The sequence below is a fragment of the Carcharhinus amblyrhynchos genome, chromosome 27 (genome assembly GCF_965287045.1).
Source record: "Carcharhinus amblyrhynchos chromosome 27, sCarAmb.v2.hapA, whole genome shotgun sequence".
NCBI classification, from domain to species: domain Eukaryota; kingdom Metazoa; phylum Chordata; class Chondrichthyes; order Carcharhiniformes; family Carcharhinidae; genus Carcharhinus; species Carcharhinus amblyrhynchos.
Genome location: NC_137350.1, coordinates 3,699,742 through 3,727,435, shown reverse-complemented (window position 1 = coordinate 3,727,435; position 27,694 = coordinate 3,699,742). Strand labels below are relative to the sequence as shown.

The window sequence follows — 27,694 nt, the reverse complement described above, 5'->3', positions numbered from 1 at the left end:
CTTGGACGGGTTCGTGCATGAGAGGGGTGTGGAGGGATATGGTTCAAGTGCAGGTCAGTGGAACTAGGCAAAAAATGGTTCAGCACAGACAAGAAGGGCCAAAAGGCCTGTTTCTGAGCTGTGATTTTCAATGGTTCTAAGTGCTAGGCAAGGCCAGTTCTAACAAGAAAGAATCCAACCACCTCCTCATGCTATTGCTGAATCCTGCACCTTCAACATCGTGGTGGAGGTGATGGTGTTGCCATAGGCCAGAACGTTTGCTGGACTGAGATGCATAAATAGCAGCAAGAACAGGTCAGACTGGGTAAAGCCTGTCCACCATCTCCATCACACAAGTCATGCCCAACTGCCTGGATAGATGTGACTCCACCAACACGCAAAAGGCACAGTCACATCCAGGTAGAAGCAGCCAGCTTGAATGGTATATCATCATTCACCTTAAACATTGACTCCCTCCACCACTGGTGCCAAGTGGCAACATGTATGATATTTCACCATGTATCAGGTGCATTTCAGTAACTGGTCAAAGCCCCTTCCACCGCACCTTCCAAACACACAAACTCTGCCACCTAAAAGAAGGGCAGGAGATGCTGAGGACACACCACTTACAAGTTCCCCTCCAAGCAGCAGACCATCTTGGTTTGGAACTATATCACTGTTCCTTCACTGTCACTGGGTCAATATCCCAGAGGTTCCTGTCTATTAGTGCTGTGGGTGTACCTACACCACTTGGACTACCATGGTTCGAAAAGCTGGTCCACCTCCAACAGCACCTTCTCAAGAGCAATTAGAGATGGGTAAAAAAAAATACTGCTCTGGCAATAACAACCACATCCCATGGACAGAAACATTTTCAATAATACTTTGTATTGCAATTTTAATCTTTAAACATATGTGCTGTTTTGTGTTGCTGTTCCACTAAAATTCATTAACACATTTGGATTATTTCAGCCCCCACTTTCTGTTACCCATGAAGTTCTTCCACAGTCTCTAATGCAACTTTTTAATTCCTTGTGATTGTCATACAGACAACAGGAACGGATCAACACTCAGCGCGAAGAGATTGAGCGACAGAGGAAGCTGTTAGCAAAACGGAAACCGGCAGCCATGTGTCAGATGCCACCAGCAAATAATGAGCAGAAACAGAGGAAAAACAAAGCAAATGGAGCAGAAAACGAGACGTGAGTCAGGTTGCAAGCAAATAGACCCTACAGTGACTATTGAGCTGTGCGGTGAATTTGTTGAGCCTTTTGAGCCAGATGTGCGGGCTAGGTTGATTGGCCATGCTAAGAAATTGACCCTTAGTGTTGTGGGATGTGTAGGTTAGAGGGATTAGTGGGTATAACATGTAGGGATATGGGGGTGGAGCCTGGGTGGGATTGTGTTCGTGCAGACTCGATGGGCCGAAGGGCCTCTTTCTGCACTGTAGGGTTCTATGATTGCTATGATCCTTTTACTGATCTTTCAGCGTTGCCAGTTTGCTCTGTTTGCCTGACAGCATTCCAAGTCTACGCTTCATCCTGAAATCCTTGCTCTGTAAATATATCTGATATTATAAAGGAAAACAAGGAATGGATATCAGGGATCCTACTTCTTTATTAATGGAAAAATAGTTGCAACTTAAGTTGCTTAAACTTATCGTCTGAATGAACTCTGATCACTTATTGTATCTGTTGAAAAATGGCGTGAGGAAGAAACAACTGACTTTAGTGTCTTTCAGGACTTCCAGATGCCCCAAAGAGCATTACAGCCAATAAACAGTGCAACAGTTTGACAGTATTTAACAATGGGCTTGTTTGTAGTTATCTTTACCTGTAATCCCAGAAAATTGCCACTGGAAGTTTCCAGTTTAAATGATGACACTTTGGACCCTTTCCAGTGTCCTTTGGCAGGGTTTCCTGGTTTGTGATTTGCAGGAAGTGTTTCTGGATAGTTCTGTTGTATTCACAACAGTGTATTGGTGCACTCACTTGAGTAGTTCACCAGTACGCAAACACCACCTTCTAGAGAATATTTACTGTTAACTCGTACCTCCTGTTACTAGGCAGGTGGCCTTGGGACATTGCTGGTTTAAGTATTTTTCTTTCAGAATTTTGTTTTAAGCACTGGATTGTATAAATGACATAAGCCTCTCGTAACTATATCAAGAATTGATAGCACATATGAATGGTTGAAATAATGCTCAACAGTGCAGTTGGAAAATGTTAGGCACTATTGTTAAAGATAGTGTAGCAGGTCACTTAGATAAATTCCACATGCTTTTGTGAAAGGGAAATCATAATAACCAACTTGTTGAAGTTCTTTGAAGAAGTAATATGTGCTATGGATAAAGGGGAACCAGTGGATGTATTGTACTTAGATTTTCAGAAGATGTTTGATGAGATGCCACATCAAAGGTTATCGCAAAAAATAGAAACTCGCAATGTAGAGGATAACATATTGGCATGGATAGAAGATTGGCAAGTTAACAATAAAGGGAGTAGGCATTAACGAGTCTTTTTCATGTTGGCAAAATGGTGTACTGCAAGGATCAGTGCAAAAGTCTCAACTGTTTGCAATTTATATAAATTACTTGGATGAAGGGATCAAAGGAATGGTGGCTAAATTTGCTGACGACACAAAGTTAAGTAGGAAAGTAAGTTGTAAAGACAGATAGAGGCCACAAAGAGATATAGAGAGGTTAAGTGAGTGGGCATAAGTCTGGCAAATGGAGTATATTGTGGGAAAATGTGAAATTGACCATTTGGCAGGAAGATTTTAAAAAGCAGAGGATGCAGGGTGAGAGATTGCTGAGCTCTTGAGATGGAGAGGAATCTGGGCATCCTAGTGCATGAATCGCCAAAGGCTGGTGTACACGTACAGCCTGTAATTAGGAAAGCTAATAGAATGTTTATTGTGAGGGGAATTACAATAGGGAGGTTATGCTTCAGCTACAACAGGGCCCTAGTGAGACCACTTCTAGTATAGTATGTACAGTATTGGTCTCCATATTTAAGGAAGCTTTAAATGCATTGGAAGCAGTTCAGAGAACATTTATTAGACCAACTTGGAATAAGTGGATATCTTATGAAGAAAGGTTGGACAGATTAGACTTGTATCCTCTGGAGTTTAAAAGAGTAAGGGGTTACTTGATTGAAACATAAAATCCTGAGAGGTTTTACCGAGGTGAATATGGAAAGGATGATTCCTCTCATAGAACAATCTAAAACTTGGGTCATCATTTAAAAATAACAGTTTGCTCATTTAAGAGGTGAGGGAAAAATCTTTTCTCTAAGGGTTGTAAGTCTTTGTAACTCTGTTCCTCTAAAGATGGCAGAATCTTTGAATGTTTTTAAGGCAGGGACAGATAGATTCTTGATAAGCAAGGGTGGGGGTGTGAAAGGTTATTGGGGGTAGGTGGGATTGTGGAATTGAGGTTACAGTCAAATCAGCCATGAACTTAGTGAATTGTGGTGGCGAACCGAGTGGCCTACTCCTAATTAGTGACTTTGTAGATCCTGTTATAAATTCTCTGGTGTGCCCTCTCAACGCCCAGGGAAGAGGAGGCTGTCTTGTTATCCGGCTGTCAACTTGCTATTAATAGATTTGTAGGAGTGATTTGAAGTGATACCCTTTTTCTTTCTTCCCACTCTGCAGCACCTTGTGGCCTTTTCACTTGCTTGTACTGACTGCAAATCTTATAGTTTCTGGCCATGTGTGCTATGAACCTACATGCAACCATTAACTCTGAGATTTGATGTGAAAAAAGGCATAAGTTTCCAAAATTTTAAAGGGGAAATCCAGATATTTGGGTTTTACTTTTTAACCATCTAGTGAGCAGTACCAAGGCAGTGAGGTGCAAACTAAAACCTTATTAATGTATAATTACCATCAGTTGATTCAGCTTGAATAGATCCGAGTCTAAGAGACAATACACTTCATTCTAATCTCTGAAGTTTACAAAATTAACATTTCCGGTTTTTAAACCTTGAACGAGATGAATTAAACATTTGGTGTAACACTCTCAAGGTTGTGTGGTAACAAGTGATGCTGCAGTTAATCTCAGCAGAAATATGATAACCTGTTTATTTTCTTTTTTTTATTGCAGCTTGACTTTAGCGGAATACCATGAACAGGAAGAAATCTTCAAACTAAGATTAGGACATTTAAAAAAGGTTTGTAGAGCCGCCTTCCTGTGCCAGAGGATCGTTTTTGATCCCAAACTGGGGTCCATAAAGGGATCTCTGCTCCCATTGCAGATTCAGCAGTTTGTTTTTTCCTCTCTCTGTCTTGCTCCTTTGTTGCTTTACCCGGAGTTAAATTTTCCACCGTGAACAGCTCTTGTGTTTATTTAGAGAAAGGGAAATCTGATTGTTTTAGAAGTTGGGGCAAGGGTTTCTGGAAGTGTGTTACTATTTTCAGTGTGTCTCTGGGAGTATGCTGGTGCTCACGAGAGACCTTTAGCATAGAAAAGTTTGAAAATCGATGTGTAGTGTAGTTCAGACACTCTGTCCTTGCCCCACCCCATAAAATGTTTCAGTGTCCTGTTGGGTAATGTATTGGTCTGCTTAGAATTTGAGTGCCATGGAGTGAAGTAACTTTACCAGGAACAGCAAAATGGGAAATCATGTACTATACTTCGTAAAGGACGCTTGATCATGATGTTCCACGCAGGGAACTTTATTCTTTTCTCTCTTTCTGTACCAAAGGTGCTGAATCTTACCGGATACTTAAAGTTTATTGATTTGTAGGTTTACATTAACATTGCAATGAAGTTACTATGAAAATCCACTAGCCGCCATACTCTGGTGCCTGTTCGGGTTCACTGAGGGAGAATTTAGCTTAGCCAATGCACCTAACCAGCACATCTTTCAGACTGTGGGAGGAAACCAGAGCACCCAGAGGAAACACAGGGAGAATGAGCAGACTCTGCACAGACAGTGACCCAAGCTGAGATTTGAACTTGGGTCCCTGGCACTGTGAAGCAACCGTGCTAAACATTATACCACCGAACTGTTCTCTTTTGTACCAATAGCATCTTTGGTACTAGGGGATTTTCACAGTAACTTCATTGCAGTGTTAATGTAAGCCTTACTTGTGACTAATAAATGAACTTTAACTTTACTTTAGCTAAGTGGCCTGTCTTCTGAAGTGAGTCAGAATGGTGAATGTAATTAGCTCCATGGTTAACCTTGCTCCTATTCTCACTGCTACATACGCAGACTTTTCCAGCACAGCTGGAAATTGCAAAACCACTGCTGCTGTCTGTTCCAGTTAACTCCTCACATCAAACAGGTGATTCTTTTTGGCCCAGTGTTATGCTGCACCTTGAGCTTAACTAGTGACGGTCAGCCATTGTCTGTGAGGCTGGGCTGATGGATTAACTAGTCATTTCCTGCCTGTGGCTTTATCTATTTGTGTGAAAATATGCAATTTGTCAAGGTACTGCAGGCACAGTTCTTTAGCTGCTGCAAAGCCATCAGGTGTTAGTGTCTTGTGTATGTATCTTCAATCAGGCTGACTCAGCTTTGGGTGAATGAGACGCAAACAGTAGTTGGTGAAATGAGCGCTGATTGTATCTAGCATTTGAAAAAGCAATCCATAATCACTTTCAAATTACTAGGAAGTTTCTAAATATGCAGTTATCTTTACATCTATTTGCTGTACCTTTCTGTACTGTCACTGTAGATTTTGGGGCACAGTTTGCTTTGATTGTACCTTTTTCATTCTTTCTTTCTCTTGTGCAGGAGGAGGCGGAGATACAGGCAGAGTTAGAGCGGTTGGAAAGAGTACGCAATTTACACATAAGGGAACTGAAGAGGATACACAATGAAGATAATTCACAGTAAGTTATCAGTATCTCTTGAAATATGTACTTTATGGCACAGCAGCACAGGAGGAGGCAGTTGACAAGAAGCTACTCGGTTTAATTCCATCTTCCTGCACTAGATCTGTGGCCCTGCAGGTCACAGATCCTCACTAAATGTCCAAGTGCTTTCTAAATGTCTTTGCCACCTTTTCAGGGAGTGAGTTCCAGGCTCCTATCTCCCTCTGGGTGAAAAAAAAATCTTTCCTCCAATGCTTCTGCCAATTACTTTAAATCTGTGTTCTCCTCTGCTAAAGTAATTAGGTTGTTTATTCTCTCTAAGCCCTTCATAATTTTATGCACCTCAATTTAGTCACCCCTCTGCCTCCCCTTTTCCAAGGTGAACACCCCAGCGTACTCAATCTTCCCTCGTCGCTAAAATTCTCCAGTCGGCAGACAAAATCTTTGCAAATGTCCTCTGCACCTTTTAATGGGGTGGCCAGAACTCTGAGCAGTATTCTAGCTGCAGCTTAACAGGTGGAACTCTCATATAACCACCCGGCTCTTCTAACCTATGTCTCGGATACCAGAAGGGTCCCTGAATTCCCACATCGCACAAGAGGAGCATGACACGTGTCTGGGATCTCCTGCCATGACTTAACCCTTAAGTTGGCTTACAAACATGACTCAACGCCAAGAAAAAAATTTAAAAGAACAAGAAGGCTTACCAGTCACCAGCCAGTCACTTACCTGCTGGCTGTGACGTCACGGTTTAGTTTCTTTCTACCTCTCACTTGCTCTCGAGTCTCCCTCACAGGTCCGCCCCTCTGCTCCTCCAAAGGATAAGCACCTCTTTCCCTCAGGTCCGCCTCTACGCTCCTCCCAAAGTTGAGCACTTCTTTCCCCTCAGCAATGAATTTCCACTCTGCTCCAAATTCCCGATACCCTCACTCTGGCTGCAGTCTCTCCCCTGCTAGTGTGCGCAAGCTCACTGGTCACTGATACCCTCCCATTTATTATGTATTTCCTTGCCTTGTTGAACCTATGAAAATGCAATGCCCCATTCTTCTCCAGGTCACATTTCATTTTGTAGCTTTCTGCCCAACTGACCTGGCCATCTATACCTTTCTGCAATCTAAAGCTTTCCTCCTCACTGCACATCACATAGCTAATTTTTGTATCAGCTGAAAACTGAATTATTAATACAAACTACAAAAGCCAAGGGAATAAGTAGTTAGCAAGTCCTGCAGAACCTTGTTTGTAACTTTCATCCAGTCAGAAAAACACCTGTCAGCCCTTTGTTTTCTGTCACCAAGCCAATTTTGAATCTGATTAGCCACTCTCCCTGGGGTTTCAAGGGCTTCTACTGTTTGTGATCAGTCTGTCCTGAGGGCACTTGTCAAAAGTCTTGTTGAAATCAATGTGGACAGAAATCATCAGAGCTTTAAAAAAAAAGGAAAATATTAAGTGGGGTCAGAGTAAGAGGAATGTAATAAGGTTTAAATTAGGTGGAAAGTGTTGATAACGGAGACCTGGTTCAAAGAGGAACGTGACTGAGTAGTTAATATTCCTGGATTGTGGGTATTCTGGAAAGAAAGAAAGGAGGAGAGATGGTAGTGTTGCAGAGAGAGGTTGCAGGATTTTACAGCCTCGTTCGAGCAAGGTCGGCAGTTCCCATCCAAGATCAACTGGCATTTCCATTGTTCACTCCGTGCCTTCTCCGATTCCATGTCGGTCAAGGCAGTAGAATTCTGGCGAGGGTGCCTGAGATGGCTAATGGACAAAATCTATTTGGTTAGAGCTAAGAAACAATAAAGGTTCTGCTACACCCGTGGGTGCATTATCTAGGTCGCAGGGAAAGGTGGCGGGCGGGTGGTGCAGGAAGACAGTGCTCTTTGTATCATAAGGTTTAGGCTAGCTACAGTAAAAGGCAAGCATCAATCCAGATTATAAATAATTAATTGGGAAAGGGCCAAGTTTCAGTGAGGTGAGAATGGACCTGGCCCAAGTAAATTGGAATGAAGGATTGGCAGGCTAAACTGTGATGGAAAGATAGGCCATCTTTAAGGAAGAGCTGGTGTAGCTACAGTTGAGGTACATTCCCAAGAGGGACAATAGTAGAACAAACAAAACTCCCTGGATGATTAAAGAGATGCAGAGCTGAAAAAGGATCTGTTTAACACATGTCAGGTTCATAATGCAAATAGGGACCAGTCTGAATATAGAACGTTCAGAAGGGAAAAGAAGTAAGACAGACAAAGAAAGAGTACTAGTAAATATTTTTAGAAAACATTAGAGGGAACCCAAAAGCCTTCTATCTATCAGCATATAAATAGTAAAAGAATACTGAAAGGAGGGGTGGGACTAATTAGGGACCAAAAACGGATTTTAATCACAGAGGCAGAAGTAATGGACAAATATTTTGTGGGAGTTTGTACCAAGGACAAAGATATCACAGAACTCATTGTGAAAGAGATAATTGAGACACTGAATGAGCTAACAATTGAAGAACAGAAGGTATTAGAAAAGCTGGTTATATTGAAAGTTGATAGAACAGACCAGATGTATCCAAGTATCCTGAGGGAAGGAAGTGTGGGAATTGTGTAGGCTCCAGCATAATCTTCCAGTCCTCCTCAGAAATGAGGTCTGGTGTCAGAGAACTGGAGAATTTCAAAAGTTGCACAATTGTTCAAAAAACAGGGTGTAAGGATAAACCCAGTGACCACAGTTTAGTCAGTTTAACCTCACTGGTGAGAAATCTTCAAGAAATGATAATCCAGGACAAAATTAACAGGTACATCGATGCATGTAGTCTAATTAAGAAAAGCCAACAGAGATTTGTTAAAGGTAAATCTCATTTAATTAAATAGATTTGTTTTAATAAAGTAATGGACTGTGTTGATGTGGCATGAATAGTGTTTGTTAAAGTGCCACAGAACAAACCTGTCTGTTAAAGCCTGAGGAATACAAGTGGCAGATTCATCATGGCACACAGTTAGCTGAGTGCAATAAACAGCAGTTTTAAATAGTTGATTCTTCGACTGGAAGAAAGTATAAATGGAGTTCCCCTGGGACTAGTATCACTGCCTTTCCTCAATGATCTAGGCCTGGATGTGAAGGGAAAATTTGCAGATCTCATAATATCTACAGTGCAGAAGGAGGCTATTCAACCCATCAAGCTTACACTGATTTTTCTGACAACAATCCCACCCAGGGCCCTATCGCTGTAACCCCATGTGTTTACGCTGCTAATCCCCCCTAACCTACACATCTTGGGATACTAAAGGGTAATTTAGCATGACCAATCAACTGAACTTGCACATCTTTGGAGTGTGGGAGGAAACCTACGTAGACATGAGAACGTGCAAACTCAGCATATTCAGTTACCCAAGGCCTGAATTGAACTTGAGTCCCTGACTCTGTGAGGCAGCGATGCTAACCACTGTGCCAATCCAAACGTTGAAAGGAGATTTTATTGGGGCATTAATAGGATTATGGGATTGGCAGGATTAGGCCATTTGGCCCATCGAACTTGTTCCACCATTCAATTATATGGTCCAATACTTGGAAGCATTGTGGTTGGGGGGGGGTTGCTGCTGCTGGTGATAGACTTCAGGGTGCCATAGATGGGCTGGTGGAATGGGGCAGACACGTGGCAAATGAAATTTAGTACAGAAAATTGTGAAGTGAAACATGATGGTAGAACAAGAAGAGACAATACAAATTAAGGGATGCAGTTCTGAAAGTGGTGCAGGAGCAGAAGCCCTGGGAGGATATAGGTACACAAGCCATTGAAAGTAGGAAGGCAGGCTGAGAAAGTGATTAATACGGCATGTGGAATTCTGAGCGTTATATACGGAGGTGAAAGAGTACAAAAGCAGGGAATTATGATGAACCTTTGTAAGCCATTGGCTCAGCCGCAGCTGGGGTATTGTGTCTAATTCAGGGCAGTACATTTTAGGTTCATATTCTCCCTATCAGAGAGGATGCAGGAAAAATGCCCAACAATATGGGATGAGAAATTTCAGTTTGGAGGATAGAGAAGCTGAGACTATCCTAATGAAAGAAGAGAAGGTTAAGAAGAGATTGTATAGGGGCATTCGTAGGAACTTAGGAGCAGCAGGATTAGGCTATTTAGGCCCATCAAGCCTGCTCTGCCATTCAGTTAGATTATGGCTGGTCATCAACCTCAACCATTTCTTTGTGTTGTCCCATATCCCTTGATGTCATTAGTACCCAGAAATCAATCGATTTTCTACCTGAGCAAGCTCAATGATTGAGCTTCCATGGCCCTCTGGGATGGGGAATTCCAAAGATTCTCCACCCTCAAAATTCCTCCTCCATCTCGTTCTTGAATACCTGACTAGGAATAAGGGGTAGCCCATTTTAAGACTGAGCTGAGAAGGAATTCCTTCACTCAGAGGGTGATGAATCTTTGGAATTCTCTACCCAGCCTGCTGTGGAACCTCAATCATTGCAAGTCATGAGATGCCTGGACAGAGCAGATAGAGAGAAACTGTTCCATTAACAGGAGGTTGAGAACCAGACACGACCTGTCTAAGGCGAGTGGCAAAATGTTTCTAAAACGGATGTTCTATTATCCAGTGGGAGAGGGACCACATTTTTTGAAAAAAAAAGGCAGCATGGTTAGCACTGTTGCTTCACAGCTCCAGAGACCTGGGTTTGATTCCCAGCTTGGGTCACTGTCTGTGTAGAGTTTGCACACTCTCCTCATGCCTGCGTGGGTTTCCTCCGCGTGCTCTGGTTTCCTCCCACCGTTCAAAAATGTGCAGGTTATGTTGATTGGCTGCAGTAAAAATTGCCGTTAGAGTCCTGAAATGCATAGGTTAGAGGGATTAGTGGGTAAATATGTAGGGATATGGGGAAAGGGCCTGGGTGGGATTGTGGTCGGTGCAGACTTGATGGGCTGAATGGCCTCTTTCTGTACTGTAGGGTTTCTATGTTTCTAAATTACTCAATAGCGACAGGAAAAGAAATGTTTTTGTGCAGTGTTTGGTTAGGATCTGGAATGCACTGCCTGTGATTGTGGTGGAGGTGGATTCAATCATGAATTTCAAAAGTGAATTGGATAATTATCTGAAGCGAGGGAGCTTACAGGTCTGTGTGAAAAAGGCAGAGGACTGGGCTTAGCAAAATTGCTCTTACAGAGAACTGGCATGGGCACAATGAGCTGAATGGCAACCATTCTAGAATTATGAATGACCACATTGGGATCATGTGTGACTTGGAGTCAAATTTGGAGGTAATGATGTTCTCTTGCACATCTGCAGCTGTTGTACTTCTAGGTGGTAACCTTATAAGAGTAGTGCTATAGAGTGTGATCTGTGGCACTCTTCCAAGACCAGTATATCCTTCCTGAGATGTAGTTCCCAGAGCTGCTCTCAGGGCTTCAGATGGAGTAGCTGAAGTGTGACTTTCTACACCTTTTGTATTTAGTTTTCTAGATATATAACCAAGACAATTGAAGTCCTGTAGGTGGAGTACTTGCATTACTTAAGCATAGATGTGCCTGCCAGACAGTAACCTGTCTTGATTAGCTGGTTTGTGAACATTGCTCTTCTTATGAGTAAACCATCTTTTTCTGTTAATTTCTTGAATCTCGTGTCCCACACTGTCCCCAGCTGAGACATCAGGCAAGTTTATTTGGTGTCCAATGAAAGAACCATCCAGGACGACCTGACTTACTTTTTAGCTTTCTCCAGGAAATCACCTGGCCTCCACTTTGTGGCAACTTTGGCTGGAATGGAGTATTAGATGAATGAAGACCATTGAGAGCAGTATGATACTTACTCGTCCCTGCTGCTGTTTATGGAGGATATTGCTGTGTGTTGGAACGCTGATGTAATTTAGATTTCTTTTGAAACAGTTATGAAAACCTTGCAGTGTTTATTCTGCTAACCCATTGGTTTGTATGAACATCTTGTTGCAGATTTAAAGACCATCCTACGTTAAATGACAGGTATTTGCTACTACACCTGTTGGGGAGAGGAGGTTTCAGTGAAGTGTACAAGGTATGTTCTTCCAATAAGCAGCAGGTGGGCATGAAAAAATGTATAATCTTATCTGTTAAATTTCTTTAAATCTGAGATTTGCCCTCATCAATGGTTGGCAGAGAATGGAACACACCTCCATTTCAGACACTGTACAATACAGGTGAATGTGCCATAATAAAGATAGACCTGCAGCAGAAAACTCTCTCTAATACAGGCTGTATTGAGATTAGACAAACCCATTTCACTAAAACTCTTCTAGCCAGCAGAAAGCAGACTGATATGTATCCTTGCATTTCTATGTTTCCCAATTTTTACCAGTTTGTCACAATTAAATTGGGGCAGCACTGCTGCCTCACCCAGTTCGATTCCCGACTTGGGCCACTGTCTGTGTGGAGTTTGCATGTTCTCCCCTTGTGTGCGTGAGTTTCCTCTGGGTGCTCCGGTTTCCTCCCACAGTCCAGAGATTTGGGGATAGGTAGATTGGTCATGCTAAATTGACCCATAGTGTCAGGGGGACTAGCTGGAATAAATAGACGGGGGTAGGGCTGGGTGGGATTGTGGTCAGTGCACACTCGATGGGTCGAATGGCCTACTTCTACATTAGGGCTTCTGTGTTCTGTGTAAATGTGGACAAAGCAAACCCTGTATGGTGTTGTGCTATTAATTTTTGCAGTGCAATTTAATCTTTACATGTTATGCCTGAGGGATGGATTCATTACAAGATCAGGAGCAGGCTTGGGGAACTGAATTGCTTATTCCTCCATAACTGTGATTTTGCTTCAAATCCACGAAGCTGGGGTGATGGAAATCAAATTGAGCTATTGAGTACGTTTTCCCAAATCACACATCCAGCCTGAGAGCGTGGCACGATTGATTTGACCATGCTCTGTGCCTAGAAATGCTAATGTGAATTGATGCTGAAAAGGGTTATTGAGCAAGTGTTCTCCTCGTGGTCAGCTGAAAGTGAAAGTGGAATACCTGTGATTCAGTCTGTTAGAAGATGTATCTGAGTTCTGAAATGTGAACAGCAGTGTTGTCATCAGAAGACTGAATACGAGCAATGCTTTAAAAAGGGACATTGCTGTACTTAGGATTGCTGATTATTTGAGATGTTAACTTCAATTACTGGTGCACGTTCAAAGCAGTTAAATTTTTGCCATAATTCCACTAATTTTGTTCTCAAATTTTTCTTTAAAGAAGTAGCAGCAAGCAATGAGGATTAGAAATCAATTGCACACTTTGTCCACATGAAACACATCCAGCTGCATGTGGCAAAGGTTGGCACACATCAGAGTTCCATATAGAGTGTAATAAGATACTTCCCACTCCCACGTGCACATCCATGCACACTGTTTCCTGAACTGTGGTGTCTGTATATTTGAAGTAGTTCTTTGGAGTGGGCTGTTTCCAAGGAGCCCTTGTAGAAATCTGTGAGATGTAGAGAGGTTGAAGACATTGCCAGATGTACTGGGGCTGTGGAAAAGAGGGAACGCAAGTTCAGGGAGCAAGTTTAAGATAAATACCAGGATCTTTTACCATGGGGTGATCAGCAATTGCAGTGGACTCTCAGGAAGGCCAGTTTGAGGCTGAGGCACTCACTAATTCAGTGTTTTAAAGGGGAGTTAGTGGGGTTTGTATTCTTGGAGGATGAACTGGTTTAGCTGAACAGAACTTCTGTTTTACGTTGGCAGTGAAGTTAGTTTCAAGCAGTTACTGCACAGGAATGTGCATTGGTTGGTTTTTAAATTGGACTTCCTGCGGCTACAAATGCTTGCTACTGACTATTGGTGATGACATTTGTTCAGAAGATTGGTCCAGTTTTGAGATGAAATCATTCCATGTTTTGAATCTTTTTAATAGGCATTTGATCTACAAGAACAGAGATACGTAGCGGTAAAGATTCACCAGTTAAATAAAACCTGGCGGGAAGAAAAGAAAGAAAATTATCACAAGTAAGTTACAAGGGTTCTGCCCCATTGTGCATCAGAACTCTTATGCTCTCTACTTGTTGGTACAAAAGTTACACCAGCCCTTCTTGTAACACTTGATCAAGGGCCACAGAATCGGATAAACGCAAAATACTGTGGATGCTGGCATCTGAAACAAAAACAGAAAAATGCTGGAAAATCTCAGCAGGCCTGACAGCATCTATAGAGAGGGAGAATAGAGCCATAGAGAATAGAACCTAGATAACTCATTGAAGCTGACGACAAAGCTGTGACAAAAGATCATCAAGACTAGAAACGACTCTATTCTCTCTCCACAGATGCTGTCTGACCTGCTGAGATTTTCCAGCTTGTTTCTGTTCCTGTTGCCACAATATTGTTGTTTGCTTGACAGCTTTATTTGGTGATGCTTCCAGGGGTGTTGGTTCACCCCTGGTTTCCTACACAGGTCCTTGATTTCGAACAGTTCACACTGGGCAGCTTTCCCATAAAGAGAAAGAACTGGTCTGTATATAGTGCTTTTCACAACATCAGGATGTCTCATTTTACAGCCATTTGATTTGTTTTGGGAGTGAGTCACTGTACTAACGTCGGAAACACAGCAACAAATTTGCACGCAGCCAGGTCCCACAAACAGCAATGTGATACTGATCAAACAGTCTGTATTTGTGGCATTGTTTGAGGGATAAATCTTGATCAGGACACCAAGGAGAACACCGCTGGTCTTACCATGCAATTTTTACGTCCACTTCAGAAGGCAGACGGAGCCTCAGTTTTGTGCCTCAACCAAAAGATAACACTTCCAACGGTTCAGCACTCCCTCAGTACTGCATTGGGAATATCACCTGGCTTATAAAAAGTTTCTGGGGTGGAACTTGAACCCACACCAACACAAGACAAGAATTCTCTGAACCATGAAGGAATAAGGAGTAGAGTTACAAGCCTAATTGTCCCATGAAAAATGAGAATCTTACAGTTTTGATGACAGTCCTTTTATTTACTGCATAATTAATGCCAGCATGGCTCACAGCACAGCCAATTTTTATTTTGATTCCAGATAACAATAAGAGCTATCACTGGTTTTAAAGGTATTGGTGTTCATTTCAGAAAAGAAAAATACAGTTGCATGAATTATACAGTGCCTTATTGGTGTTGCAGGGTGTTTCCTAAGTACCCTCTTACCAGTTGCAATACTGAGCCAGCTGCAAGTAAAATTGCTCTTTGATGTAACTCACCTTTCTGTGATCCCACTTAAGCATTTGTTTTGTTTTATTTTTGCACTGGCCCAAAAGGTGTTTCTTATACACATGATGATTAAGTGTTGACTGGGAAGAAATAATCAGACAGAAGCTGAATTGGTAATCAGCTGGTGACTTGTAAGTGCACTGGAGCATATGGAATACATTGTAAGAAAGTCAATCATAGTCTTGGCTGCGCCTATCCAGTTGTGATTTATGTGTTGCAGCCTTTCATTTTTCTGCATCGTAGCTGTATTCCCCTGGGCTCATGCTATTCGATTCAAAACTGTTTCATTTTATGAGCTGGCAAATACTGAAGGATGGAATCATTCTCCAAGTGTACTTTCATGGTTGCTTAAGAAATATGTTCTGCACCATGGGCTTTCTAAGGTGTTTTTATTTTTATTTATGTCACTTTGTTGTCTCTCTGTTGGTTTTGCAATGATTTGTAACTATAAAGCATCTGGCTGAGAGCTGAAGTGGGAGATATTTTTAAGAATCATAAGAAAATCATGGAACACTGCCTGGAATAAAACTGCTTCATGTACATTTTTCCTTTGCAACCTAAATTTGCACAAATTTTTATCACTGATGTATTTAGGAAACGTGACAGTGAGTCCTTCTGTTTGGCAGTAGGGAATCATAGGATCCTACAGTGCAGAAAGAGGCCCTTCGGCCCATCGAGTCTGCACCGAACACAATCCCACCCAGGCCTTACCCCCATATCCCTACATATTATACCCACTAATCCCTCTAACCTACACATCCCTGGACACTAAGGGGCAATTTCTTAGCATGGCCAATCAACCTAACCCGCACATCTTTGGATCGTGGGAGGAAACCGGAGCGCCCGGAGGAAACCCATGCAGACATGAGGAGAATATGCAAACTGCACACAGACAGTGACCCGAGCAGGGAATCAAACCCAGGACCCTGGAGCTGTGAAGCAGCAGTGCTAACCACTGTGCTACCGTGCCGCCCTGTACGAATCTGTATTATTAATCAGATTAACCAGTCTCGAGTGATTTTACTATTTACTGGAGCAATGTAGAACTGGTATCCAGCGGCAATTAAAACAAAACTGAAAATACACAGTTACCGTCAATTACTTTCTGAAAGAGAAAAGTATGCTTTGTTTGGGGCACTATTTCAACAAAGGAGACCCATTTTCAAATGTTGACTGACATACCAGCAGCTACCGAAATCTTTTATTTTTCAGATTTGAGGTTATCCTGTTACAATCGTTTGCTAACACCAATTTGTTTTTGTGTGCATTTGTGTTGGGGAGGAAGGGGGTTGGGATTGGCCTGCTAGCTTTATATGATTTGCCATTTTCTAATGACAACTGCAACATTAACTAAAACTATATAACATATACCTGTGTGTATATATACCTGTGTATTTTCAGTTTTTCACATTTGCATGCATGCATTCAATTACTTTTCTGTGATGCAGGAATCTTTGCACACTACTTCTCACGTTAGGTCAGGAAGGCACTTTGTGTGCGTTCATTGGCTTTATGTGGAGTGAGACTTCAATCCTGCAGCAGCTTACAATCCACAGTGCATATAAAAACTAACTTTTGGCCATATGGGTGGCACAGTGGTTAGCACTGCTTTTTCACAGCACCAGAGACCCGTGTTTGACTCCCAGCTTGGGTCACTGTCTGTGTGGAGTTTGTACATCCTCCGTGCCTGTGTGGGTTTCCTCCGGGTGCTCCGTTTCCTCCCACAGTCCAATGATGTACGGGTTAGATGGATTGACCATGCTAAATTTCCTCATAGTGCCAGGGGGACTAGCAGGGTAAATGCTTGGAGTTTGGGGAATAGGATCTGGATGTACTGTGGTTGGTGCAGACTCGATGGGCCGAATGACCTCCTTCTGCACTGTAGGAATTCTACGATATCATTCAATGAGTGTCTCTGTTTGTGGATACAAAACACCTCCCATCGCTTATCAGTTTTGTCTTATATACATGTGCTTTTGGGACAAATTTCCTAAAGTATCATAGGGCCAATTTTCTCAAGTCTGCACCCAGGTAGACTGGATCACCTGAGTGCAGCAGGTGTCAAAATTGGGCGATAGCTACAAAGAAACCCTTTTGATATTTTTCCCCCTGTTGTTTATCCTTTGAACTTCATTGGGCCACAGATTCTTTTACATTGGGATTTTTGCTGCTCAGACCACGAAATCATTGCCAATTGTCAGAAAAACCTATCTGGTTCATTAATGTCCTTTAGCGAAGGAAATCTGCCATCCTTAGTCCGGCCTACTTGTGACTCCAGAGCCACAGCAATGTGGTTGACTCTCAACTGCTCTCTGAAATGACCTAGCAAGCTACTCAGTTTCAAGGGCAACTGGGCTTGGGCAATAAATGCTAAGCAGCTAGGGAGGTCAAATTTCCTAAGAATCAACAAATAAAAGATACTTTTCATTGATTCACTATCTGTACAGTCTTCTAAGCTAGATGGATGGTGACCAAAAAAAAGACAATTTGGGAACTTTGCACCCTCATCTTTCAAGAAGATGCTGGATCCACAGAACTAGACAAATAACAGGGATGAAAGTTAGTGTGTCAAGTTAATAAATTCAGTGTCAAAGCCACATTTGGACCATGATGTGAGATTGTGTTGATTTGGAAAAATGAAACTGAGAGTTGAGAATATTAACCTTTGTAACAAAATTATTCCCTTAATTTTTTTAGTACAGTGTCGCAAACCTGGCAATCTGCAAATGGGCTTTTTTTTAAAGCCCCTATGCATGAATTTTAATCAGTATTAGCTGAGTCAAATAATTCACAGGTTTGTGCGGTGTGATGGCATTCCAATTAGTTATTAACTTTGCCTGCCTGTCATTTCTGCTGAGCAGTCAACGACTCTTGACTTGACCCAGCCTGAACAAATTGACCCTGAAACTGGCATGGACTCAGTCCTGTAGATGCCAATTTTGTGACACTGTACCTGTATTTAAAAACTACCAAATTCCCTAAAGCTGATGTTTTAGGTTTTAAAAGAGGTGAATGCCAAGTTGACAGATGTAGGTCATCTTCCAGAATTTCCTAGATTCTAGAACTGTCCCTGCTACTCAAGAACTGTCCTTGCATTTTAAGAAAGATGGAGAAAGAAAGCTGGAGAAGTACAAGGCACTTAACCTGACATCAGTAGTAGCAAAAGTGATATAACCTATTATTAGGGATGTGATGATGGGAAACTTAGATCATCTTCTTTTGTATGGCTTTAGGAGCATAAGTTGTCATCATAGTTTTAGTGTCATGTTCTCTAATCAGTCCAGTAATTACACTTACTGGAAAGTAAGTGTAATTCCAGGCTGTCACTCTTGATGGGGTGGAGTGCAAGATGTTATTTCGTACTCCATGGTTTGGTCAGGGTTTCTGCAGTTACAACCAGGCGAGATATTGAAATGCCATTGATCATTCGGTGGCCACAGCAGCCATGTACAGTCCATTTTCTATCAAGTGTTGTTCACCTGTTCCAGGGGGGATTGAAGCCTAGTTGTTGAGTAAAATGAATCAATATGATTGGACAGAGCCAGCTTTGATTTCTGAAAAGGAAATCATGTTTGGGCGGCACGGTAGCACAGTGGTTAGCACTGCTGCTTCACAGCTCCAGGGACCTGGGTTTGATTCCCGGCTCGGGTCACTGTCTGTGTGGAGTTTGCACATTCTCCTCATGTCTGCATGAGTTTCCTCCGGGTATTCCAGTTTCCTCCCACAGTCCAAAGATGTTGGGGTCCGGGTCCACAGGACTCTTAAATCGGCCTCGCAGGTGGAGGAGGTGGTCAAGAAGGCGTATGGTGTACTGGCCTTCATTAATCGAGGGTTTGAGTTTAGGAGTCGGGAGGTAATGCTGCAACTTTATAAGACCCTTGTCAGGCCTCATTTAGAGTATTGTGCGCAGTTCTGGTCGCCTCACTATAGGAAAGATGTAGAAGCTATTGAGAGGGTGCAGAGGAGATTTACAAGGATGTTGCCTGGACTGGGAGGCATGCCTTACGAAGATAGGTTGAGGGAGCTGGGACTCTTTTCCCTGGAGAGACGAAGGTTGAGAGGCGACCTGATAGAAGTTTACAAAATGTTGAGAGGAATAGATAGGGTGGACTCTCAGAGGCTATTTCCCCGGGTTGAAATGGTTGCTACGAGAGGACACAGATTTAAGGTGCAGGGAGGGAAGTTCAGAAGTGATGTTAGGGGTAAGTTTTTCACTCAGAGGGTGGTGAGTGAATGGAATCGGCTGCCGTCAGTGGTGGTGGAGGCGAACTCGCTGGGGTCTTTTAAAAGACTTCTGGATGAGTATATGGGGTTTAATGAGATTGAGGGTTATAGATAGGTCTGTAGGTTGGTAGGTGTTGATGTGATCGGCGCAACTCGTGGGCCGAAGGGCCTGTTTGTGCTGTAGTGTTCTATGTTCTATGTGCAGATTAGGTTGATTGGCCATGCTAACATTGCCCCTTAGTGTTCTGGGATGTGTAGGTTAGAGGGATTAACGAGTAAATGTGTAGGGATATGGGGATAGGGCCTGGGTGGGATTGTGGTCGGTGCAGACTCGATGGGCCGAAGGGCCTGTTTCTGCACTGTAGGGTTCTATGTTCTATGTTTAACACATCCCAAACTTTTTAAGGGTATAACTGATGGGGAAACCAGCAGAAGCAGTGTTTTTGGATTTTTAAAATGTTTTTAATAAGGAGGCACACATAAGGATATTCCATAAAGTTAAGGCATTAGGTATAATGTATAGATTGATCATTTCTTAATGGGCATGAAACAGAGTAGAAATAATAAACAGGTGATTTTCAGGTTTTCTGGCTGTAAATACTGTGGAACTGTAAAGGTCAATGTTTGGACCTTGGCTAATTACAGTCTTTGTCAGTGTCATGCAAACTAGGAGCAGGAGTAGGTCACTCAGCCCTTTGAGCCTGCTCTGCCATTCAGTAAGATCATGGCTGATTGATTGTAACCTCCCACCAACTCCAGCAACCTTTCACCCCTTGCTTACCACACATCTCTCTACCTCTGCTTTGAAAACATTCAAAGACTCTGTTTCCATTGCCTCTTGAGGGAGGCACTTCCAAAACACTCAGAAATTCTCCTCTCTCTCTCAAGTGGGTGATCCCTTACTTTTAAACCTCTGGGCTGAATTCTCCCTCAAGAGGAAGCATCTTCTCCACATTGACCCTGTCAAAATTCCTCCTGATTTTATGATTCAATCGAGTTGCCTCTTACTCGTCTAAACTCCAGTGAGTACAGCCCTAGTCTGTCCAACCTTTCCTCGTAAGACAACCCATCCATTCCTGGTATTCGTTTAGTAAACCTCTTCTGAACTGCTTCTGATGCATTTACATTTTTCCTTCAGTAAGGAGACCAATACTACACACAGTATTCCAAATGTGGTCTCATCAAGTATACTATACAACCGAATCATAACTTTGACTTTCTATTAGCTTTCTAGTCTTTTGCAATTCATGCACTAGAACATCCAGATCCTACTGGAACACGGTGCTCTGCAATTTCTCACCGTTTAGATGACTTAGATGAGGGGATAGAGTGTAATGGATCCAAGTTTTCTGATGTCAATTTAAATGCAAAAGCAAACTGAGGAAGCCAAAAAGAGGCTGCAAATGGATTTTAACAAATTATGTAGGAAAAACATGACAATAGAAGATAATGTGGAGAAACATAGAAAACTACAGCACAAACAGGTCCTTTGGCCCACAAGTTGTGCCGATCACGTCTATACCTACTAAGCCATAGAACTATCTGTAACTCCCAATGCCAATAGATCCCATATACTCATCCAGAAGTTTTAAAAGACCCCAGCGAGTTCGCCTCTACCACCACCGATGGCAGCCAATTCCACTCACTCACTACCCTCTGAGTGAAAAACTTACCCCTAACATCTCCTCTGTACTTGCTTCCCAGCACCTTAAACCTGTGTCCTCTCGTAGCAACCATTTCAGCCCTGGGAAATAGCCTCCGAGAATCCACCCTATCTATTCCTCTCAACATTTTATAAACCCCTATCAGGTCGCCTCTCAACCTTAATCTCTCCAGGGAGAAGAGACCTAGCTCCCTCAACCTATCTTCATAAGGCATGCCTCTCAATCCAGGCAACATCCTTGTAAATCTCCTCTGCACCCTCTCAATAGCTTCCACATCCTTCCTGTAGTGAGGCGACCAGAACTGCGCACAGTACTCCAAGTGGGGTCTGACAAGGGTCTTATAAAGTTGCAGCATTACCTCCCGACTCCTAAACTCAATCCCTTGATTAATGAAGGCCAGTACACCATAAGCCGCCTTGACCACATCCCCCACCTGCGAGGCCAATTTAAGAGTTCTGTGGACCTGGACCCCATGATCCTTCTGCTCTTCAACACAGCTCAGACTCCTACCCTTGATATTGTACTCCTGCATCCCATTGGTCCTGCCAAAATGGACGACTACACATTTATCCGCGTTGAAGTCCATCTGCCACTTCTCCGTCCAGTCTTGCATCCTATCTATGTCACGCTGCAACTTCTGACATTCCTCCAGACTATCCACAACACCACCAACCTTCATATCGTTACTAACCCATCCCTCCACTTCCTCATCCAGGTCATTTATGAAATGTGAAGCCATCCATAATGAAGAATTTTTGAAGTGGTGAGAGATCGGGAAATGTTGTCACTCAGAATTGTCAGGGTGTTTTTGTATACAAATCATATAAAGTTAACATGCAGGTACAGCAAGCGTTTAGGAAAAGCAATTAGCATGTTGGTTTTTAATCTTTAATAAAACAGGATTGAAGTATAAAAGCAAAGAAGTCTTACAGTGGTTAATATAAGGCTTGATGAGACCACATCTTGAGCACAGTATGCATGGCATTGAGTGGCACAGTGATTAGCACTGCTGCTTCACAGCACCAGAGACCTGGGCTCAATACCGGCTTTGGGTGACTGTCTGTATGGAGTTTGCACATTCTCCCCGTGTCTGCATGGGTTTCCTCCACGTGTTCTGGTTTCCTCCCACAGCCCAAAGATATGTAGGTTAGAGGGGACTAGTGTGGTAAATATGTGGGGTTACAGGGATAGGGCCTGGGTAAGATTAAAAGATAGGTGGGTCAGTGCTGATTCAAAGGACCAAATGATCTCCTGCTCAGTAGGGTTTCTGTTCTATGATTTACAGTTCATCCATTCTAATGATGATGCTTAGTGCAATAGGGCAGGAGGATGATTCTTGACTTGTACAGTCTTCTGAATGTTCGCTAAACTTATTGGGTTCTTGTGCAGTTTGTTTAATAACAAAATTTAAATGATCCCTTTTCAATTTCTTTGGAAAGACTTTTATACCATTAGTGACATAAATGTATCCAACCTCAGGTATTTCAGTACATTAGATATGAACAATGTTAAACAACACAAGTTTCTGATTTATCTGTTTTTTCCATTCCTGCATCTGGGTTTCTTCATATACATTTAATTGTATAATTTTGGGTTGTAAGTGCAGCTTATATGTTAAATAATGAGTGAAACCATAGAACTTTTCTTTTCCCTGGTTCTCCATGCAAAAATTGCTTGTCTCATCCTGAAAAGGTTAATTTGCCACGTACCTGGGGGTTGGTGTAACTTTCTTCCCCCACAGTGATCTAGGCTGGGTGCATATTGTCTCACGATGTTTCTGGTTTGTTCGCAGACATGCGTGCAGAGAGTATAGAATTCACAAGGAGCTGGATCATCCCAGGATAGTCAGACTCTATGACTATTTTTCATTAGACACAGACTCGTAAGTGTTTTTCCCTTGAGTTACAGTGTGTTCTTATTATACATCAAATGATTCCCTAGGTTGCTTGTGGGTGAATCTGTAATCTGTGAATGTTGCCTTAATGTGGATATGCCGACGTTGGACCGGGGTAAACACAGTAAAAAGTCTGACAACACCAGGTTTTAGTCCAACCGATTTATTTGATAGTAAACTCACAAGCTTTCGGGTTAGCCCCTTCGTCAGGTGTTGTCAGACTTTTTACAATGTTGTCTTATGCATCTATGGGTTCAGTCACCTGGCAGAGCAATGTTTCACGCCAATTATGTATTGAAATGATTACAACAGTGCTTTTTGTTCCGTCACGTACCCACAAATTCTCTATCTACTGAGGCAAAAGTCTTGCTTCAAATTTCTGCCATTTAGTTTTATTTAAAGTAATTGCCACAACAGCCTTTAACGTATCTCTGATGGGCTGCTCTGGTAATCTACTTTGCCAGGAGAAGCTTTGTATTAAACACCGAGAGGAAATGGCTCCACCCAAGCCTAGTAACTACTCGGTCACTTGACCCCAACAAGCTACATGAGGGGGAGACATTACTTAAGTGCGTCTGTCAGAAATGCACACAACATCAAAGAAATTTACAGTGGAAGTATCACTTCTCCCTTCAAAAAGATTATGAACAGAAGTGCACTACCAAGTCAGTTCTGTCCCTTTAAGTGAGCTCTAGTTTTAATATTTAATCAGTTGCTGCCTTAATGCTGAGACAGTGTCTGGGGTTTTAGTTGCCATGTAGCTCAAACAAGTTTTATGGTGATTTGTACATGTGGCTAAAGTGCTTTTGACCAAGTCTTAGCTTGACATCGACATTGGACGAGCCAACTTGCTGGCTTCTTAATCAGTAAAGGAAGCTTCCTGCTAGGTAATCTGTAGAAAATGAGTTTAAATTACTTGTTCAGAAACTTAAGCTAATTCATTCAGCAGAAGTATGGGTTGCACTCCATTTTGTCATTTGCTTTAGCTGCACGCTGCTGTTGAATACTGCACATTATTTTTTTCAGGAGTTGCGTGATGTTTAACATTCTTTAGACTGCAGAGGCAAATAACGTGGCCCTGGACACAGCACATGGAAAATATTGTGCTGACACTATTGTTTAAACAGCTGTTAAATCTTTATCATCCAGATTACTTTGTCAGTTGTTGAAGCACAGATTGCCATATTTCTGTCCATAGTAATAGGTGCTGTTTGTGGTTAAAAGGTCCCTTGATTGAAGGGATTGGCAAAAAAGTACCCATATAATTGCATTTTAGAAGCACAAGTTTTTATCAGTTAGTGTACCCTGAACATGAGGGTTTGTGAACCCATCAGATTATTTGCTAGCTGAGTGCAAAACTTTTTTTCAATAATTGAACTTCTTTCTGCTTGGTAGCACCCATTATCTATGCAGCAGAATTTGTTTGAAACAACTTGGCAATAGCTCGATCAGCAGAACTTCCAGCCTCGAGAGTCACGGCTTCTTAATCCTGATCTGTTTTTAAAGTTGACCCAAGACCCAACCCCCAACCCCCACCACCCTCCCCCCCACCCCCCCTCCATTTTGGAAGAGATGCCAAAGTTCACCAAGTGGTGCGCCGTCCTCTTTCAGCTGAGTAACAAAATATATAGGAGAAGGAAAGCTGACTAGCAATCTAGGAGGTGACATTTTGCTCCAATTCTTGAGTTGTGCATCATCCAGAATTTTGATAGGTTTTATTGCTTCCACACTGGACCACAGACTATAGCTTTGTCATGTAATAAATCTTCCCTGGCCTGAGAGGAAACTGAGCAAGGAATTAGCTCTGCTTTTCACTTTGGCAAGATGAGATTCATATGTGACAAAAGCATTGAAAATTCCATCGTGGCTCCCCGTGCCAAACAGTGCATTTTCTGTTATCTTCGTAAAGTGAGGCCCAACTGATTCCAAGTGGAAATACCAGAGCTTATGTAAAAAAAAAATTCTTGGCAGTGGATGGAGGCCAGAAGGAAACAAAGTTGTGTGAAGTAATGTCCTGGTCTTGTTCCTCAGGTTTTGTACGGTGTTAGAATACTGTGAAGGTAACGACCTGGATTTCTACCTGAAACAGCACAAGTTAATGTCAGAAAAGGAAGGGCGGTCCATCATCATGCAGGTGGTCAATGCTTTGAAATACCTGAATGAGATCAAGCCCCCCATCATCCACTACGACCTTAAGCCAGGTATGTCTTTCTCTTGATGATCTGTCCCATTTTTTTCCTTTTTCCTCTGATGGAAAAATCTAGCACGAGGGGGCATGGCTTTAAACTAAGGGGGGGTAGTTATAGGACAGATGTCAGGGGTAGGTTCTTTACCCAGAGGGTGGTGAGGGATTGGAATGCCCTGCCTGCTGCAGTTGTAAATGCGCCTAGTTTGGGGGCGTTTAAGAGGTCTGTGGACAGGTTTATGGACGAAAAGGGATTGGTTTAGGTTAGTGGGTCATTGTTTTTTAACTGGTCGGCGCAACATCGTGGGCTGAAGGGCCTGTTCTGCGCTGTAATGTTCTATGTTCTATTAATAGTCATTAAGGGGCATCTTCACTAGGAACAGTCTGTTCCTCCATAGAATGTTTTGTCTAAGTTCTTTGAAACAGGGAACAAATTGACCTACTGAGAATATTGTACCAGTTGTTTTCAAACAAATTCTAGAACGTCTGTAAAAGATTCCTGACAAAGTCCATGTACACAATGCAAATTCTTTATTGAAATCAGTGTTGAAATTTTCACAATCTAATTTCGGCAAAGAATACTATTTCCTATAATTCATTTCGCATTTCCATTCCCCTCCCTCCCTCCCTACACATACATGTTGAATTCAGAAGAAGAATTGTATTTGTTAAACGCTGGATAATATTGTCTATATAGAGTTTGTACCTGTTATCGTGCCATTTCATGTTGAGTATATTGGTTCGATGGAGTTCCTTTCAGCTGGAATAGTTCTAATCTTTGGTGGTGGGGGAGGGAGAGCTAAGGGGAAAGAAAGGGCACATGAGAACTATTGGATAACTCTGCTGAAGCTTGGGCACAATGGGCTGAATGGTCTGCTTCCCTTCCAGTCTTGACAGATACAGACTATCGAAAACCATTCATAATCTCCCATCGTGAGCAGCTTTCTGCACAATAGGGTGATTTTTGGAAAGATGTGCCATTGCTTTAGCTCAAAAGCTGAATTCCAATGTAACTCATCAGGGACATAAAAACATGCTAAACTAATTTGATACAGACAAACTAACCTAATTTAGATTGTTTTTATTTCATTATTTTGGTTTACCTAGATCTGATAAATTAAGCGGTAATATCACCCAATTCCCCTTACTTATGTTCTGAAACATACGCAATAGAGACCGACCATGAATTTGCAGTCAAGCAAATTCTGCCTGTAAAATAATTCTTGAATAAAGAATTTCTCTGCTGTTTTAAAATTCGGAGGCAGCTATTTTATCACATGAATCAAGATAAGCTCAGTGGAAAACATTATAGAATCATAGAATGGTTACAGCACAGAAGGAAGTCATTCAATTTTTTTGCATCTGCACCAGCTCTCTGCAGTAGCAACTTCGCTAGTCCCAGTCCCCTGTCCTTTTCCGGTATCACAGCAAATACTTTCTCTTCAGATAATTATCCAGTTACCTTTTAAAAGCCCCAGTTGTGTCCTCAATCCCCACCCCGCTCTCTGGCAACACATTCCAAGCTTTAACCATTCATTCAGAAGCAACTTTTTCTCTTGTGTCACATTTTACCATTCTCTTCAAATCATTGTCTTCTGTTTCTCAACACTCCACCAATGGGAAGAGCTTCTCCCTATCTACTCTGTCCAAACCCCATGATTTTGAACACCTATATTCAAGTAGGAAAGATTAAAATAAAGACAATATGACAAGTATATGTTTAAATATACAAATTTGAGAAAACATCTGTCATTGATCATCTAATGTAGACAAGAGTGATCATAACATGATAACATTCAGTTTAGGTCTGAGATGACTATACTATTGTAATTGCCTTTATTTAAGTTTGTAAAGACACAGTTGACTAAAGTGGAATGAAAAAATACATGCAAAGGTAAGATGGCAGAGAACTAGTGGCAGGCATTTAAGGAGATATTAAGTAAGGGGGTAAAAATTGGCAGAGTATAATTTGAGAACATGTGTGGTCCGCTTTGGCAGGGAGATTAAAAAACAGAATGTTATTACAGTAAAGAGATTCAGCAGAATTGGTGATATTGCCATTTAATTTATCAGATCTATTTAACCCAAAGTAATGGAATTGAAACATTCTAATTTAGGTTAGTTTGTCAGTGTCAAATTAATTCAGCCTGCTTTAGTGCCCTTGATGGATTGGAATTCAGCTTTTCTAGCTAACGGAAAGGCTGAAACACACTTTGTGCACTCCTTTCCAAAATCACCCTAAATGTACGGAAACACCAAACACTGTTTACAAGTGACAACTGGATTAGTAATCCAGAGACCCAGGGCAATGCTCTGGGGACTTGGGTTCAAATCCCACCATACCAGCTGGTGAAATTGGAGCTCAATTTTTTTAAAAACCTGTGATTAAAAGGCTAAAGATTACCACAAAATCATTGTCGATTGTCATAAAAACCCACCCGCTGAATAAAATGTCCTTTAGTGAAGGAAATCTGCCATCCTTACCCGGTCTGGCCTATATGTGATTCAGATCCACAGCAATGTGGTTGACTCTTGAAATGGCCTGGCAAGCTATTCTATTCAACGGCAGTTGGGCTTAGGCATAAATACTGGCCTCGCAAGTGATACCCACATCCCATGAATGAGTTAAGAAATAGTGTTTTTCAATAATCTGATATCTGTCAAATGTAGTGTTGAATTATTAAGCATAGAAGGAGGTCTTTCAGCCCCAGCTTTGAACAAATATCCAATAGTTTCC

The 27,694-nt window shown here is 42.0% G+C and overlaps 1 protein-coding gene across 1 annotated transcript in view; it reads left to right on the top strand.

Annotated features, from left to right (window-relative positions):
* Nucleotides 1–27,694, top strand: part of tlk2 (tousled-like kinase 2) — a 159,145-nt gene that overhangs the window by 102,767 nt on the left and 28,684 nt on the right. Inside the window, exons 11-17 of the mRNA XM_080213883.1 lie at nt 1,029–1,181; nt 4,088–4,154; nt 5,727–5,824; nt 11,736–11,817; nt 13,660–13,751; nt 22,671–22,760; nt 24,804–24,973. Coding sequence (XP_080070009.1) covers nt 1,029–1,181; nt 4,088–4,154; nt 5,727–5,824; nt 11,736–11,817; nt 13,660–13,751; nt 22,671–22,760; nt 24,804–24,973 — 752 coding nt within the window. The remainder of the gene's footprint in view (nt 1–1,028; nt 1,182–4,087; nt 4,155–5,726; nt 5,825–11,735; nt 11,818–13,659; nt 13,752–22,670; nt 22,761–24,803; nt 24,974–27,694) is intronic.